Raw genomic sequence first — 18080 nt, 5'->3', positions numbered from 1 at the left:
AACTTTGTTGATCTCTCGGTAGTCAATACACAATCGTAGTGAGCCATCTTTCTTTTTCACAAACAACACTGGTGCCCCCCATGGTGAAGAACTCGGTCTAATAAAGCCCTTATCTAACAAATCTTGCAATTGGTTATTTAATTCTTTCATTTCAGTCGGTGCTATTCGATAAGGGGCTTTAGAAATAGGACCAGTACCAGGTACTACATCAATGACAAACTCGACTTCTCTATCTGGTGGCAACCCCGGCACATCATCGGCAAAGACATCCGAATACTCTCGAACAATTTCAATATCATTCACATCCACACTATATTCCTTACTCGCATCCATGACTGACGCCAAAAATCCCTGACAGCCCTTAACCAACATCTTATTCACCTTCAAGCAAGAAATAAAAGAAGTGTCAAGCGAAGTACCTGAATGCTTGAAGACCCTGCTGTCACCTTCTTCTGTCGGAAATCGCACCGTCTTTTCAACACAATCTATTATTGCATGATACGATGATATCCAATCCATACCCAAAATCACATCAAACTCTATCATAGGAATCACAATCAAATCAGCAAAGAATGTTTCCTCGTTCACTTGGACAGGACAAGCCTTAATCACACTCGTTGGACAAATCACATCACCCGAAGGAAGCACAATATTATACTGGATAGTTTCAAATATAGGTGCAATACCCAACGATCTCATGAAAATTTCAGACATAAAAGGAATGCGTAGCTCCAGTATCAATTAAAGTAAGAGCTACTTTGCCTGAAATTAGAATATTACCTGATATAGTTGACGTATCCGGATTAACATCCTCCTTGGTCAAAGAGAAAATGCGTCCTCGGACTCGTCCTCGGCCTGAAGATTGGGTGCAGTTGATGGCAATGTGATCTGCACCTGCACATCTGTAACATTTGTTGGTTCCTACAAAGCATTCACCCTTGTGTGGCTTGCTGCATTTGGGACATAAAGGTCTATTCATCTCAAACTGAACCACATGAGCTTTACCTCGATGTTCTTCTTTTCCTTTTCCTTTGTATCCCCCTTTCCAACTTTGACTCAAAGCTTGGCTCTTTTGATTAAAGCTCTGTCTTCTCAATTGCCTTTCTTTTTCAATCTCTTTTTCGTCCTGTTCCGCTAAAAGAGCGTTCTCCACGATCTCTTTGTACGTTGCGGCCTTAGACATTATGACATCCCTCCTGATCTCGGCTCTCAAGCCTCTCATGAAGTATTCCCCTCGATCTTTGTCATTCGAAGAAATAAAAGGAACGAACAGACATCCTTCTTCGAACTTCAATATATAATCATTCACATTCAAGTTGCCCTGCTTTAGTTCCAAGAACTCCTTAACTTTCCTAGTCTTGACATCCGTGGAGAAATATTTGTCATAAAATAGCTCCTTAAACTCATTCCATTGGAGGGTTTGAACATTGACAGTTACCTTCGTGGCGTCCCACCAAATGCATGCAGTCTTGGTCAGAAGAAACACTGCACAACTAACTCGATCATTATCCTCAAAGCGCAGGTAATCAAAGATTGCTTCAATAGCTTTAACCCATTCCATACCTACAAGAGGGTCCGCACTTCCCACGAACTCAGGTGGATTCATTCTTTTAAATCTGTCATACGCTCCCTCTGAACTGGGATCCTGTCTCACAAGACCTCTATCTCTCCCTTGTACTGGGTTCTGCAATCTCAATAACTGTTGGATCTGTTCTCCATGAACTTTGGCTTGCTCCTTGAACAATTTACTAAACTCATTAACAACTCGTGATGAGGAGCTATCTTCTCCCTCTACATCTTTCCTCTTAGGTGGCATCTCCTACATTGCATCTCAGTTTGAAATCATTTTAAATCATATATATACCTTAAAAGATACTTAACATCATATCAGTACATCATTGAGATGCAGAAATATACATACCGAAGTGTCGTAAACAGAAGAAGTCATGTGCCAAATCATTGGTCCGAAAATCATTTGCTCTGATACTACTAAAATGTGGCACCCTGACCCGTTTAAAAATAAAATAAAATCTATAATGCGAAAGCTTTAAAAATAGACTTGGAGGAAAGTATGTGCTTTAAAAATTTTGGCAGAGTTTCCCCGTAAAAAGGAACTCACCAACTGTCTCAAGCAATAAAACCAATACAACATACAAATTCCCACAGTATCACATGTGCTACAACAAAAGATATTAACCAAGTACAACCATTTCAAAACAAAATACTTTCTTAATCATCCATAGACAAAATAATCAATAACCCTTCCTCCAAGCTTTCCACATTTTCTTCTTCCATCTCGACACCCCGCCGTATCAATCTCGGTTACCTACATCTACATCTGCATCTCATGACATAACTGAAATGAGTTATAAAAACTCAGCAAGTAGATCTTTAAATAACAAGTACATATACCATAGTGTAAAGAAGCAATCAGTATCATTTTTTAACCGTAATATGCCATCAGTCAATAAAATGTGTATATAACAATTATAAGATGGAATTCCATAGAACAATTCATTTCTTTTCATTTGTATGGCATTGATAGGTCATCCGTCGATGGTATACATGTACGTCTCGGTCAAAATCAGTCACAATACATGTCATTATGTTGATCAACTTCCGTCACGTGGGTTTAGAATTACCATAGGTAACACCACAATACCATATAACCATCAAGCCATAAAAACATTCATTGAATCATTTTATCAAACATGTGGCGTGCGTGCTAAAGAGTTAGCTCCTTTACTTTTCCCTTGGCTTCAATTCCATTTCTTTTCAATATATCAATATATACAATATACGTATTCAATGATTTAAAGGAGATAAAATCAATGGAATCTTCATTTATCATATACATAGCTCATGAGATGCATTCAAAGGAAGAATCTACTTACAACCAAATAGAGATACACTAGCCTTGGCACTTGGTGATGATTCTACAAGATCAAACCATAATAGAATCCATTAATATCATTTTCTAAAGCTTTTAATCCCCCGTAATTCGAAAAATTACCAATAAAAATTTACAACTCAAGGAATCCAGGAACAAGACAAAGTAATCACTTACCTTGATCCTTCTCTTAGCGTAGATGAAGATACCAATTTGGATTGAAGGAATAAATCAAAAGATGATATGAGGGAAAGAAGAAAAATGGAAGAACCCTAGCTTCTAACCGATGGAGAGAAATGGGAAGAGAAGAAAATGATACAAAAATCATTCCCCAATCTAATATATGCCATCCAAACCTCAAAACACGCTTTTTAACATGTGCTGGGCACGGTGGCGCAAGATCCAACGCACCCGCGAGCCCATGCTGCCCAACACCAAAAAATTCAGCAACCGGCGCGCCATGGCGCCGGATCCTGCGCGATGGCGCGCGGAATTCTGCCAAAAATGCCTTTTTAATGTCCGAATTTGCAAAAGTGATCAACATGGAAGTTGTAGCCCTATGTCTTGGCTTGCATCTCCAATTAGCCTCATGTCATTTCGAGGTCTGAGTAAGGAGTTATGCTCAATCTCCCAACATGTGTTAGTGCAGGAACGACGACACACACGACACACTTTGGGCCACTTTTGTCTCGTCTTCCCTAATGATTTGAAAAAAACTCAAAATATGAAAGTTATAGCCTTATGTCTTTTCTTTCTAATGGAAGTAGCCTCACATCCATTGGATCATTATACAAAATATTATGCTAAGAAACACAACTACTGCCACATTTTTCATGTCGTTTCTGCACTTTCATTACCTATTTAGCTCAAATTCAACCTTCTATTCTACCCATCCATTATCTATTCCATTCTATAACATTCATTACTATTAATACCATAACGTAAATCCATAAACCATCACCATTAAATACCGTAATTCATAATAAAGAAATGAACGATCGGCTATTACAATTAGTAGCTCAACTGGTACCAAGTCTCATTGAACTATGTACTTATGCCAGGAGGTCATGGGTTCGAGACTTGGGGAGGTATCACTCCACCAACCTGGTGTGGAGAGTCCTATGAGTAATGACGCATGGAAAAGCCCGTGAGGAAAAAGGCCCCAGTGGGAACCCAAGATGGGAAAAGGCCCCCGAGGGAGCCCAAGATCGGGATAGCCCATGGTCGTTACAATAAAAGGCGCCTTTTATTGTAATGACCAGACACCAGTCACCCGCGATCATTACTCATAGGACTTCTCCAGCCCAGGCACTGGAGCTTTTACCTTCCTAGGATTAGAACCCAAGACCTCCTGGACATATAGGTCTTGGCAGCAATCCTTGTACCAGTTGAGCTAGTAGCCCAACTGGTACCAGGATTGCTGCAAAGACCTATATATCCAGGAGGTCTTGGGTTCTAATCCTGGGAAGGTAAAAGCTCCAGTGCCTGGGCTGGAGAAGTTCTATGAGTAATGATCGTGGGTGAGTGGTGTCGGGTCATTACATTTGCTCTTTAGATCTACCATGGCATATGATCTCCTCATGGTTTGGAGTCTGCAGTTTGACACTCTCCTTCTGGCAAACCACCAACGCATGATTCTTAACCAACCAATCCATTCCTAGGATTGTGTCGAACTCAGCCATATTTAGTTGAATCAGTTTTGCCTTGAAGATTTGATTACCAATACAAATTTTGCAATTTTGATGTACCCTATAGGTTTCAATCATTTTGCTAGCAGACTTTGCTACTCTTAATGGTTCACTAAGAGTTTCTCCTTTTAGTTTCAGTTTCTTAGCAAATATTTTGGATACAAACGAATGGGTAGCACCACAATCAAACAGCACATAAGCATGCATTTTATTGATCAGAATAATACCTGCTACCACGTCGTTTGCATTATCTGCTTCCTCTTGTGTTATGGCGAAGATCCTGGCATTGAGCTTGTTCTTCACCGGCTTGTGATTTTCTGCGTTTGGTTTAATCCCTTTCTCCATGTTCTTTGGACAGTCAGCAATCCGATGACCTAACTTCCCACATCTGAAACAAGCACTAGTGTTCCTGTAGCATTCTCTTGAGTGTCTCATGTTGCAATTTTGACAAGGTCGGATTTCCTTGTTGTAAGGGGTTGGGAAGGCTCCTTTTGACAGTCCACTTGTCTGGTTGGGTCCTTTAAAATCCTGTCCTCTGTGGGATGACTGACCAAGAAAGGGTCATTTGTGCTTACCCTCTTCCTCTCTGCGCTTGATGTCAGTCTCAGCGCTCATGGCAGCTCCCATTAAGTCAGCAAAATTTGTGGGTTTGAATACAGCTAAGTCTGACTATACTCGACTATTTAGCCTTTCTTTAAACAATGCATCTTTAAGGTCTCATCTGCCATTATATTTGGAACATCCGTTCTGAGGAAATTGAACGTTGAGGTGTACTGAATCACCGTCATGTCTGAAGTTTGTTTAAAGCTTCAAAATTCACTCAACTTTTGCAAACGGAATTCCGCCGGGTAATACTGCTTCAGGAATTCCCTTCTAAATGTGTGCCATGTAATTGGCACATCCTCCGCTATAGCTGGCGAAATAGTCTCCCACCATTTGCGTGCTCTTTCCTCAAGAAATGGTATCACCACTTCTACCTTGAGTTCTTCGGGAACTTCCAGCAGTTGAAGTTGTCTTTCTACATTTTTGAGCCAGTTGTGGCCAACTTCCGGGTCGGGATTCCCATCACAGGTTGGGACTCGGTTTATCGGAGGGATTCATAGTGGTACTTAATACCACGTGGCTGGGGTTTTGGTTGTTGATGGATGACATTGTTGGCGTTTGGGTTCAGAATCCCTTATAGCGTCATGACCACAATGGTGGCAGTTGCCATCATGTCTTCTTGACTAAGGTTAACTCCGGGTGGTGGTGGAGGTAGGTTCTCTTCATCATCCATATTGGCTCTTTGTGGGTTACGATTGTTTCTTTGTGGTTTTCCTGCCATTTCCTAGAGAAATCGAATGAAAAGATTTAGAATCAAAGTAAAGGCAAAAATCAACATTGGACAAATAATTGGGTCGAACAAAATCTTTCGTTGGATATTTCTCAAATGGAAAGAAGTGGTAGTTTCGCATAGATTGAAAGGAGTGAAAAGATTGAGTTTCGAGTTTCTATGCGGAAGAATAAGCCATCCAACTATGGAGACAGCTTGAATTTGAGGATTTAAACAAACGGAGATGAGTATGATGTATCAGAATAATTTGGATAGAAAGGCATGGGCTTTTGCCAAATTTTGACTTCGTCAAATTTTGTCTATCAAACTCCCAGCCGGATTATGAACCTTGCGGCTCTCATACCATTTAAATGTCACGGCCCGAGACCGAGGCGTTGGTGACATCCCGCATTGTTAATCAAATAACAAAAAGTTTCATATAAAATAGCCAAATGCCAGTCTATTTCATAAAATTCCCTATTCTTTACATGAAATGAAAAATACAGAGGTTGCGGATGAAAGGGGATCGATTAAGGTGCCCGAACGTGCAACGGAAGTTTCAAAAATATTTTTCTTAGCAAAAACCGAGCACCTCAAGCACTATAGTTTGTAGCAAATACATAAAAAACACATATGACATTCATAGGGTGTTTTTAGAAATATTACCTATCAATCTTAAAAGATTGATGATAGCTCCAACTTAGTTGTCAAACAATTAAGTTCTTCAATGGATGACAATCTACAAGCCTCCTTTGAGCACTCCTTGCTCAAAATAAAGCCCACCACCAACAAGATAGTTCCCTTCTAATTTTGCACTAGAAAAATTAGAGGATTTTTCTTTTGAGATGTGTTTTCTTTCCTCAACAATTGAAGAAGAAAACTTGGAGGAAAATGCACTAGAAAGTTTCGGCCATCTCATGTGTGGGAGGAGAGAAGGTTTTTCTTGGTTGGACAAAAAGTGATTCAATGCATGAGCATGCCATGCATTGTTTTATGAAAAAGTTGTCTCCAACCTTTCACCTCCCTTGCATGTCTTTTGAATTGGGCTTGTAACAATTACAAGGCCTATGGACTTTTATTTAAATATCTCAAAAATATTTGAGACTAATTAAACTTTACTTGATTTTACTCAAGCCCACTTGTTAAATAATTATTTCTAATTGGGCTCTACAAGACCCAATGTTGTTTAATTAATTCAACACTTGAATTAATTTAATTATTTGGACTCTACTAGGCCCACTGGTGTTTAATTTGTAAGCAACAATATTTATTTTAATATAATTCATTATTTCATGGTTTGTTATTTATTTATATGTATATACATGATATCAACATAGATAAAGACCTTGATTATACTTTAATACAAATGAATCGTAATTCGATGTTGAAACTCATTTGTAAACACTATATAATCTAAATTTGTTCCTTGTCAATTGAGCCGCCTAAAACATGGATAGATTTTGCTTGATCTTGAGACTAGCATCTGTGATGTTGTGTACCACGTTTCTTGGTAAGGGCATAGAGATGTCCAAACATGCAGATGGGTAGTCATATGATGATTATACCGAACTGCCCTACCTAGGACTTTCCAAGTGGTTATCATTCATAGAGAGAATAAGTCTGTGGTTATGATTGTACACCATTAGTTCTTACGACCCGGGACAACACTGATGCTCTATATGCTAGGGTTGTGCTTTGACTCATTTACCGACTCCAGGAGGATCATCAGGTGGCGAGATTGGATATAGTTGCGACACATGTAGGAGCCAATGCATTGTAGTCGAGAATTCACCGCTCACCTACGGGTGTTGACACTACAAGAAAAGTGGGTTTCCGCAGCGTGCATTGTGCACCGCGGAAAGGTATCCGCAGCGTGCATTGCATGCTGCGATGCACGATCTAATATTAAAAGCCATCTTAAGTTTGAAACTATTTGCAATATGCGGTTTACACTGCGGTTTACTCTAATACATCGTGCAGAGTGTGCTATTGATAGTTATCTTTCGGCAGCATGCACCGCGCGCTATGGTTAAAAGTATCAACGTCGTGCAAAACATGATGTTGATATGTTGAAAAATAGCACGTTGCGGTTTACTCAAATAACGGCGTGCAGAGTGTGCTATTGATAGTTATCTTTCGGCAGCGTGCACCGCGCGCTATGGGTAAAAGTATCAACGTCGTGCAGAACATGATGTTGATATGTTGAACAATTGGTAGCGTTCATTGCATGTGGCGGTTAAAAGTATCCATGGCGTGCGCAATATGTTGTTGATAAGGTGAGCTAACTGCACACTGCGATTTAAAGTAGTGATCTATTTGTAGGGTCAATGCAAACTGTAGTTGACATGTTCTGAAACACCCCACTCCCATGACAATAACATTTAAAAGAAATGACATACGCAGAAGCCTTAATATTGAAAAGGGAAAGAACAATATACCATATGTATCATAAACATTTTTCAAAACTAGTATGCATAACCATTCACAAAATATCATCCAAAATAAATCCAAAATCCAACAAAAATTTTTCCCATCATTCATTTGCAAAATACAAAATTATTAACACTTCCAATGTTCAATATACCCCAAATTAAAAGTTTCATGACAAAAGTTCAAAAGTTTCCCTTTCCATGAGCCATATGACTTCTTCCGCGTCGGACAATCCAATCATTTCTTTTTATCACCTGCATCACATGACATTAACTGGAATGAGATAAAACTCAATAAGCAGAAAGCTATACATAACAAGTACGTATACATTGGTTTGGCTTGAAACATGGCTATAGCAATGGCAATTAAACAATGAATCAATGGCAATGAATAATGAATGATACCATCTTCAATGAACAATAGGTAGCAAATTAATATAGATGGTATTTCATGGCATGAATTAAAGAAAAGGAAATGATAGTTCTGTGACCTGTGACCTGTGGATAGTATCTCTTTGATATATAAATATATCACAACTGTGAGAGATACTGATAATCATGTGATTGGCCAATGACATGCATGAATTACTATCATTCCTTGGCTTTAATCATAGGAAATTTCATTGAGGCATTTTCACACACACTTGGTGGAAACAATGGAATATTAGCTCCTTTGTCAATGAAGTCAATGATAATCTTTGAACAATGAATACATAACAACATAAATAACAAGCAATTACCAATGAAAGGAGCTAATTATCAATAAAAATGGCTTATATACATATATATCATGTAAGCATTTGAAAGGAAGCTTCTACTTACAACCCACAAGCAAATGATGGTTATGATGATCTTGAATGCTTCCTACAACAATAAACACAATAATGACCAACAATCATCAACATTAATCCAAGAAATCAACAATTCAACTTAACCCTTCATCACTTCAAACCCTTCCAATTCTAAGAATATAAAAGTTCATACCTTGAAGTTTAAAATCTTAGTGGAAGAAGAAATCACTATAATCCTTGACCTTGAAGTGTAAGATGAAGGAGAGAAAAACTTGAAGGAGAGAAGGACATAAACCGATGGAAATAAAGGAAGAAGTAGAGAAGTGAGTAGAAGAGTCTAGAAAATGGATTATAAGTCTTCATTTCTCCCAAAAAATGTGTTTTTGAATCTGAACCGCGCGCGGTGGCGCTAGATCTGGCGCACCCGCGCGCCCCTTGCTGCCAAAAACCCAAAAATTCAGCACCCCGCGCGCCATGGCGCGAGTTCTGGCGCGGTGGCGCGCCTCATTCTTCCAAGAATCATTTTTAACTTCCGAATTTGCAAAAGTGGTCAACATGAAAGTTGTAGCTCTATGTGTTTTCTTGCATCTCCAATTGGCCTCATGTCATTTGAACGTTTGAATAAATAGTTATGCTCATTCTCCCAACATATGTTAGTGCAGGAACAACGATACACACGACACACTTCGGGCCACTTTTGACTCGTCTTCCCTAATGATTTGAACAAAACTCAGAACATGAACGTTATAGCCTTATATCTTATCTTTCTAATGGAAGTGGCCTTATATCAATTGGATCAATATACAAAATATTATACTAAAAATCACAACTACTGCCACATTTTTCATACCGTTTCTGCACTTCAATTTCCTATTTGACTCAAAATCAACATTCTATTCCACCTATTCATTTTCTTAATCATCACCAACTATGAACATAATACCAAAACAATAACCATAAACAATGACTATATTTTAACCATTCCACATAATCTCAACCATCAACCATATCAATATCCATTACAATAATAAACCATAAATATCCAATAACCATATTTCCTAAACACCCAACCAAAAATAATATCATAAACAATAAAATGCTAAAAGGTTGGGATATTACATGTTCAACATTGTACGAAGTGTGCTGTCGATTTGTTTTATCAGCAACGTGCAGCACATTAACGTTATTTATATTATTATGAACCAAAATTGAAACAATAATATCGAAACTCAAAAGATTTATCACACCACATCCAATCAATCACCAGAATTAAAGCAAAATAATAAGATAACATAAAAACTAAGTAATTAATGTCAGCTCTCCTTTATCCAATAAGACAAAAAACTTGATAAAGTAAACAAAATACTCAGTAATATGATGGTTTGATGCAACAGTGTCTCTAACTCTAGAACCAATAGGATCTGTATCAGTCGCACAAAATGATAAATTTAGAAAACCATGCTACTGTTCTTCCAACTGCATCATCTAAAAAATCATTTTAGAATTCGGTTGAATTAGGTCTACTTGCTCCACAAGAACTCTATCAACACAAACATTTCAAGAAGATCCACCAAGAGGAACGTGATGCACTTTTACCGTTGAATTCGTGTATGAAATTCGACCTTCAGCAACAACTCCATCACCACATCAATGAAGCAACTTACATTTAGTATTTTCAGGGATATCTCCATGACTCACATTCTTTAAATTTGAATGTATATAAACAATACAAAGTATTAATTATGCCATATTTATTTATAACAAATGTGGTTTAGATAACACAAACTTTTAAGATAGTTACCCGAGATGTAACTTGATGTTGGTTCACATTATCATCATTACCACTTTTTTTGGGACGATTGATATCACAGCCGCTATCAATATCATTCCCAATCCCAATACTTCAACCATTACCAACCTACATATTGAGATAAAGCAAAAAATATCTCAAACAACAAATCTCCAATGTAAGAAGCTTCATTAGATTACTTCTACTGTGAGGTCACTAGAAAATATACTGTGCGGAAGAGGCACATTGCATGTCATCAATTTCAATCTCAAATATAATTTAATTATACAGTAAGGAAAAAAATATACAAATTATTATGACCACATCAACCAAATTAAACATAAAAATTCAAGTGCAAAATAAAAATGCATTAAAGCTAGAAAGTAAACTAAATAAGACTAGTGACGCTTATACCATTTTTCACTCAACAATAAAACAAAAAAGTGATCAAGACAAAATCATAGGTCACTAAACAAGAATTCTCAACATCATCAATACAAAATATTTTATCTAATGTCGTTTAATTACTAACATGTTCTTGCTCATTTTGTTGCCTCATATTTTGGGAAACAATGGACCTCATTTGTTGCACTTCTTGTTGAAAGCTGTGCATCATACTTTGAAGTTGTTTAATAGTTCCATTTTGTTGCAAAGATGTTCCAACTTTTAAAAGTGTAACTCCAAACCCCATTCCATGCACTCTACCTCGAATTTCCTTCCCAAATACAAGGCTAATTGCATCATCAGCAATGTTAGTAGTGTTTTGAGATTCAGGTGCACATTCTTCTATTTCTTTCTGCAAATAACAAACAAATAATTTTTGAGAAATAATGAATTTAAGTTGACCAGTTTTTTTCTGACAGAAATATTTTTTTACCATTTTTTCTCCAACAGCTTCACCACTAGGTTTTCCATTTTTCTTCTTATGGCCTTCCACCCATACTTTTGTTCTTGTAATTGGTATATCAACAGAACTTGTTTTCTCCTTGAGTATGAGGCATATAGAAATATATGAAAAATTTATTAGGAACATAATTCAAAAAATGTATCATTACAATTAAAAATAAGAAAACTTTGAAAAGAACTTTTCATAAGGTTTTTCAAATAATAATAATTATCATAATGTGAGCCAAACGGGCATAACCTCTCCTTCTCATTGTGTGGTTGTGTCTTTGCTTTCCCCTCATTGCCTTAAATTTTTCACTCTTTTCCTGAAAATAAAAAATATATAACATATTCATATATCATTGATTAGTCACATGATTGCTAAAAAATACAGTTGTGTTGCTTTCAAAACAAGCCATACATTTCTTAATAATAATGTTCCTAATTTCCAGTAACAAGATAGATTTGAATCATCCCTTGGCTTTTCCGAATAGTCTGAAATGGAATTAATAAATTTTTTGTATACAATAGTCCTCAGCATATTTGAACTTCTCCATGATTACAAAAATAGCATGAAATATGGCTCATTACTATATACAGTGGTCCTTAGCCTAATTTTATATAAACAGATTCAAATTTCTTAGTTTTCATTCTTCTATCCTTTCCTCTAGTAAACTGTTCATACACCAACCATGCAGTAACCACAAACCATATTAAGTGAGTTACTTGATCAACCAATTGTACATATTACTAAATTTAAGCCCAAAAATAATAACCATTATATGCATGTATCAAACAATCAAAAAATCCATAACAATGAATTGATACTTACTCGAAATGATGGTCATAGTGTCTTCTTTACAAACAAGTCTCATTGGTTTTGATCCATAAATTCGGGCTTCAAAAGACAAAGATCTCGTGAAGCCACTCGACCATCATCAACTTCTCGTATAAGTATTTGAAGTTTGAACTTTCTATCACGCCACAATTTAGCTAACTTTTGAAAGATTGAATGTTTCTCCCACTCCTCGACTTTATGGTTCAACTACAAATTAAGAAGCATAAAAATATTTCTACATTTTTTTATAAAATAGGAATAAAGAAATGGTGATAAGCATTACCTGAAGACAACGCCACATGTTATTCTTCATTTCCTCGTCTAAGTCATTCCATCGATCTAATGTGTGTGACACAAATTATTTTACCATGCAACATAGAAAAGAGGCGTACTTGACCGAATTATATCCAATTTCCTGTCCAAACTCATTACGTTCCAGATCTTTGGGTTGTTGTTGGCCACTAACCAAATTAAACTTTGATAGACCTCGTCCTATTTCTTATTAGTTTCGCCGTCATCAATTAGCTCTTTATCACGCAAATATTCTGATGAATTAGGTGGAGTGTTGGAGTCCACTCTCGATAGCTTATTAGCTATATTTACCTACAAAATATCACAAAGAGATATTATCATGTAAAATTGAGACTTTATTAAAATTAAAATAAACAAAAATAAACAAAATAATAAAATATCACCTGAACTTCATCTATAGATACCTTGCTGCGTTTTTGTCCCAATCTGCTCATTTTTTTATGCTATATATGAAGATATAGACAAACATGTAATATAACATGATAATTCGCTGAAAATAAAAAGAAAACAGACAAATATACTGCAACAGTAAATAAAGTGTAATGGAACCTTTTAATTAACTATAAAATCTACAACCAAAAATTTCAATCATGGATCAGTCACGTCAATTATCTCACACTAATTTCTCGCATATGATTCTTTCTCAGTAATGTTAATCTCAAGTGTGGACACATCAAGAGGTGTGGATGATGTATAGGCTTCCTCTTTAAGCAAATTCATGTATGCATACCCCGACGCGGCGCTTTCAGCAACACATACCAGTTTGATTTGTCATTGTCTCTAGAATAGAATACTTGTTTTGCTTGTGATGCTAAAATGAAAGGATTGCCTTCAAAAGTTCTTATACCTTGGTGTAAGTTGACCAGTGTAAAACCATCTTCCATTTTGATTCCAGTTTCATGATTTGCCCAGTCACACCTTAAAACGGGAACTTTGAAAGATTAGTAGTCTAATAAAACAATATCTCGTATAACTCCATTGAATAATACTCTTAGGCTCCGTTTGGTACGTGTGATGAGATAAGTAAATGATTAGTAATTAGAGTGATTAAAAAATGAGATATATGGATTAATATTATGGTGGGATAAATAACATGGTGTTTGGTATGATTTTAAAATGAAGGATTAATTTTGTAAATTTTATTGCAATGACCAAAATGCCCCAAGTGTTAATTAAATATATATTCTTAAAATAATTGGATAGATAATTAAATATTTATAATTTTAATTTAAATTTATTAAAATTAATTTAAATATATTTATTAGAAATAAATTTGTAAATATGAATTTACTTTAATAATTAAAATAGCAATAATATTTTGAATGTTAATGTTAAATAAAGTTTAGTAATAATTACAATATTATTATTTTTTAAAATAATTATAAATATTTTTAAAATAATTTGATAGATAATTAAATATTTATAATTATAATTTAAATTTATTAAAATTAATTTAAATATATTTATTAGAAATATATTTTAAAATATTACGGTAATCATGAAACAAAATAAATTAAAATTTAATAAATATTTATTTTCACAAAAGAATTAATTAACAAGATTAGAAATTTATAAAAATTTTAAGATAGATTTGCATTACAATTTATTTTCTTTAAAATGATTGAAAATAATAAAAATATATGAAATTAATTTATAAAAAAAATATAGTAAAATTTTATATATTATATTAATTTATCATTATCATTATTCAAGAATTATACATTATCACACATTTGAGGAGGATATTTAATCACACAAATAACATAAATAGTGAAGGCTTTCAATCATAATCAAGGCCTCCATACTAAAATAAAAATGAACCAAACATGAGATAAGTGATGATTATTTAATAATCATTCCTTTATCATGTCTACCAAACATAGCCTTACAATAGTATGTGAATAATCATTCGCAATAAACAGACAAATAATATCTGCTTCAATCGAAACACCAGTATCTTGTGTCGACCTTTCAACATCAATTGTGTGGAATCGATATCCATTTATAATATAACCATATAAGATATAACATGTTTTCTTGGACCATGTGCTAGCCATTGAATTCTGTCTAATGAGTTATCACAAACAAGTTTTGATAACCATTGAGCCAATGTTTCCATATGTCGCTTCTGTAACAATATTTCATTAATTAAGAAACGACGATCTATTTGTTTAAGCTTCTCAATGTGTATCCTATTTAAAATCATTAAAGGGTGATTATTATAATATATGAATTATGTAATAGACAAAGGTAATATGATATATAATTAACTATACTCACTCTAAGTAAGGCTAAACTTCAGCAGTATTGAACAACACATATCGATGTACAGCTTGCAACACATGGTCTTCTAATTTTTTTTTCTTTCCTTGAGAAATTGGGCGACCTTCCACTAATCCATTCGCCAAATCCTAATTTCGATTAGAACGGATACCAATACTAGCCGGTTTTTCTACATAAGCACTACAAAATCGCATTCGTTCTTCTGCAAGGTAACACTCAGCTATGCAACCCTCTGGCCTTGCTTGGTTCTTCACATACTCTTTAAGTGTTTTCATAATCTAAATAACAAAAAAAATTTCACATGAAACTAGTGATTGTAGCAAATTTAAATTATTTGTATAACATAATATTGGTCTTAAAATAAATTAATATCTATTAACTTTCAATTGGATAATTCCAACGGAATTGTACAGGCCCACACAAGCGAGCTTCTCTTGTTAAATGAATTGTCAAATGAACCGAGATAGTGAAGAAAGCGGGTGGAAAGTACCTTTCCAACATGCATAGACTTTCAGCAATATTCTCCTCGAGTTGTTCTAAACGGTTTCTGTCTAACAATCTTTGACATAATTCATTGTAAAATGGACAATAAAAATAGAGCACTACGTGGACCTTTAGGTAAAAGACTTCTCAATGCTACTGATAGCATTTGTTGCATTAGATCATGAAAAACATGAGATTTAAACCCAATAAGTTTATGATCTTCTAAAGAAACCAAGTTACCAATATTTGAGCTATAGCCATTGAGTAACTTTATTTTCTTCAATCTAAAGCAAAATGCATTCATCTCTTCTTTAGACAATCTGTAAGGTGCAGTAGGCAAGTGATACATATTTTCCCCTTTCTCTTGAGGATGTAATTCCTTTCTAATGTTTAAGTGCATCAAATCTTTGCAAGCATTCACACCATCTTTGGATTTTTTCTTCACGTTTAACAATGTGCCTATGATATTTTCACAGACATTCTTTTCAACATGCATTACATCTAAGTTATGACGTAGCATCATGTTGCGACTTTGATTGTTGCACTCCCAAGAGCAGGTTGTCCACAAGCAGTATAATTCGGTGAGTCCGAATATCGTATCCACAGGGAAGCTAAGGTAATTACAAGTCCATTACAATATCTTTGAAACGACCTAAATTTTTTTTTCTTCTAATTTTTAAACCATAAATTCTAAATTACTAAATAAATTAATTTAACAATTTAAATCTCAAGTGTATAAAACAAAATCCTAAATCATCACCTAACCAAAACTTTCTAAATTGCCCTTTAAAAAGATCAACTAACAATAAATAAAGCATAAAAATATCTCTAATAAAAATCATGAACATAAATCTTTAAATCATAAATCTAATAAGCTAGTGCGGAAACATAAAGGCCCTCGGGTGTGTACTACTGAACTCGATCGATTCAATCATCACCGCCTCCAAAAATCATCAAATCATGTATCATACAAACCTAGTGAGTCTAAAGACTCAACACGTTCTAAACATGGATAACAAATAATACATATACATTCACATGCATCTAAAAATCACATTTTTATTTAAAATAATCTTTTGAACATAAATAAATCATTAAAAATCATTTAAGTATAATTAAATCATAAATAGTAAAATCATTTTAAAATAACTTTAAGCATAAATAAATCATTTTAAAAATAATTTAAAAATAGCTTTAATCATCATCATAAATCATATATCATAAAAATCATTTTTATCATAAGCTTTCAATCATATATCATTTTGGGTGAAGTTTGATCCTTGAAAGTGACTAACTTTTATCCTTTGGTCGACTGCAGTCTTAGCTCCACATGGTCCATGGGGGTGTGCACTCGGCTCCACCGTGGAAATACGATCGTTGGGGTTCCCTCGGGGGTCTTTTCCCATAGACGGGTTTCCTCGGGGGCCTTTTCCCAAACATGGGTTCCCTCTGGGGCCTTTTCCCGTAAATGGGTTCCCTCTAGGGTCTTTTCCCTACACGTTATCCCCAAAAAATCATATATCATAAATCATATCTTTTGTCACAGTCAATTCACATCCCTCAAAATATTTTTTCTTTTCTTTTAAAATCATAAAATACGACAGCTTTCCAAAAATAGCATTTTAAACAGTATAAATTGCAGAGCATTAACATAAATAATAAAAATACATATTATGATCAAAATTATCATTTTAAATCATATAATATCATTTAACATGCGTTATGATCCTTCGGGACACTGCCAAGTGTTTTCGTATTTTCCTAAGTGTAAAAAGATTGTTTTGCCCCTGGACGTAAAAATTCTCGAATTTATCTTTTTCTCACTTTTAATGACATGGGATTATTATAAATAATTATTTAAGCTTACATGAATTTTCTCATATTTTTATTTGGCTTAAATCGATGACTTTTAAATTAATCTTTAAATAAGACATATTAACGCGTTTTAATCCCGAATTAAACAAAACCTTAATATAAAATTTCCAAATTAAAAAATTAGATTTTATTAATTATTTAAGCTTAAACCTAACTTTTCATAATTTTATAAAGCATAAAACTAGGCGTTTCAATTAATTCGTTAATTAACGTTTCGTGCGGCGATTAAATCTCGGAAATTTCAAAACTCATTATTTTGATCCCAAATTTTAAACATAATAGTTTTAGTATTTATTATACCCTTAGGAGCCATGAACCACACCCATGGACCCATGGATCTATTTTTGTTATTAAATTCGAAATATTGACCCATTATCGAACCACCCGAGCCATCTCTAAATTTACTTGAGCCACGCCCGAGCCGCCTCGAGCCAAACCCTAGTCAACCCACCTAGGCACCCTCCTGACTAACCCTGACCCAAAGGAAAAGCCCCTAAGTCGCTCA

At 34.9% G+C, this 18080-nt stretch overlaps 2 protein-coding genes and 1 long non-coding RNA gene across 3 annotated transcripts; all 3 read right to left on the bottom strand.

The window, feature by feature from the left end:
- Window positions 1-706: 706 nt before the first annotated feature.
- LOC142541954 (uncharacterized) lies at window positions 707-1816 on the bottom strand. The gene has a single exon (XM_075648398.1). It carries the CDS (start codon window positions 1814-1816, stop codon window positions 707-709), a length of 1110 nt encoding a protein of 369 aa, XP_075504513.1.
- A 2612-nt stretch (window positions 1817-4428) lies between these two features.
- Window positions 4429-5013, bottom strand: LOC142541953 (uncharacterized). The gene has a single exon (XM_075648397.1). It carries the CDS (start codon window positions 5011-5013, stop codon window positions 4429-4431), a length of 585 nt encoding a protein of 194 aa, XP_075504512.1.
- A 6208-nt stretch (window positions 5014-11221) lies between these two features.
- Window positions 11222-13019, bottom strand: LOC142541621 (uncharacterized). The gene is made up of 4 exons (XR_012819422.1): window positions 12906-13019; window positions 12617-12829; window positions 11777-12110; window positions 11222-11695 (listed from the first exon to the last, which is right to left on the bottom strand). It is a non-coding gene; the product is annotated as an uncharacterized LOC142541621 (long non-coding RNA).
- Between the last annotated feature and the right edge of the window lie 5061 nt (window positions 13020-18080).

Source organism: Primulina tabacum, chromosome 4 (genome assembly GCF_025594145.1).
Source record: "Primulina tabacum isolate GXHZ01 chromosome 4, ASM2559414v2, whole genome shotgun sequence".
Taxonomy (NCBI): domain Eukaryota; kingdom Viridiplantae; phylum Streptophyta; class Magnoliopsida; order Lamiales; family Gesneriaceae; genus Primulina; species Primulina tabacum.
Note: the sequence above shows the minus strand (reverse complement) of the source record. Positions and strands in the feature narration are given on the sequence as shown.

What these genes read in the sequence shown, in the direction of transcription:
- LOC142541954 (XM_075648398.1), bottom strand. Translation starts at nt 1,816, where the DNA reads ATGCCACCTAAGAGGAAAGATGTAGAGGGAGAAGATAGCTCCTCATCA.
- LOC142541953 (XM_075648397.1), bottom strand. Translation starts at nt 5,013, where the DNA reads ATGAGACACTCAAGAGAATGCTACAGGAACACTAGTGCTTGTTTCAGA.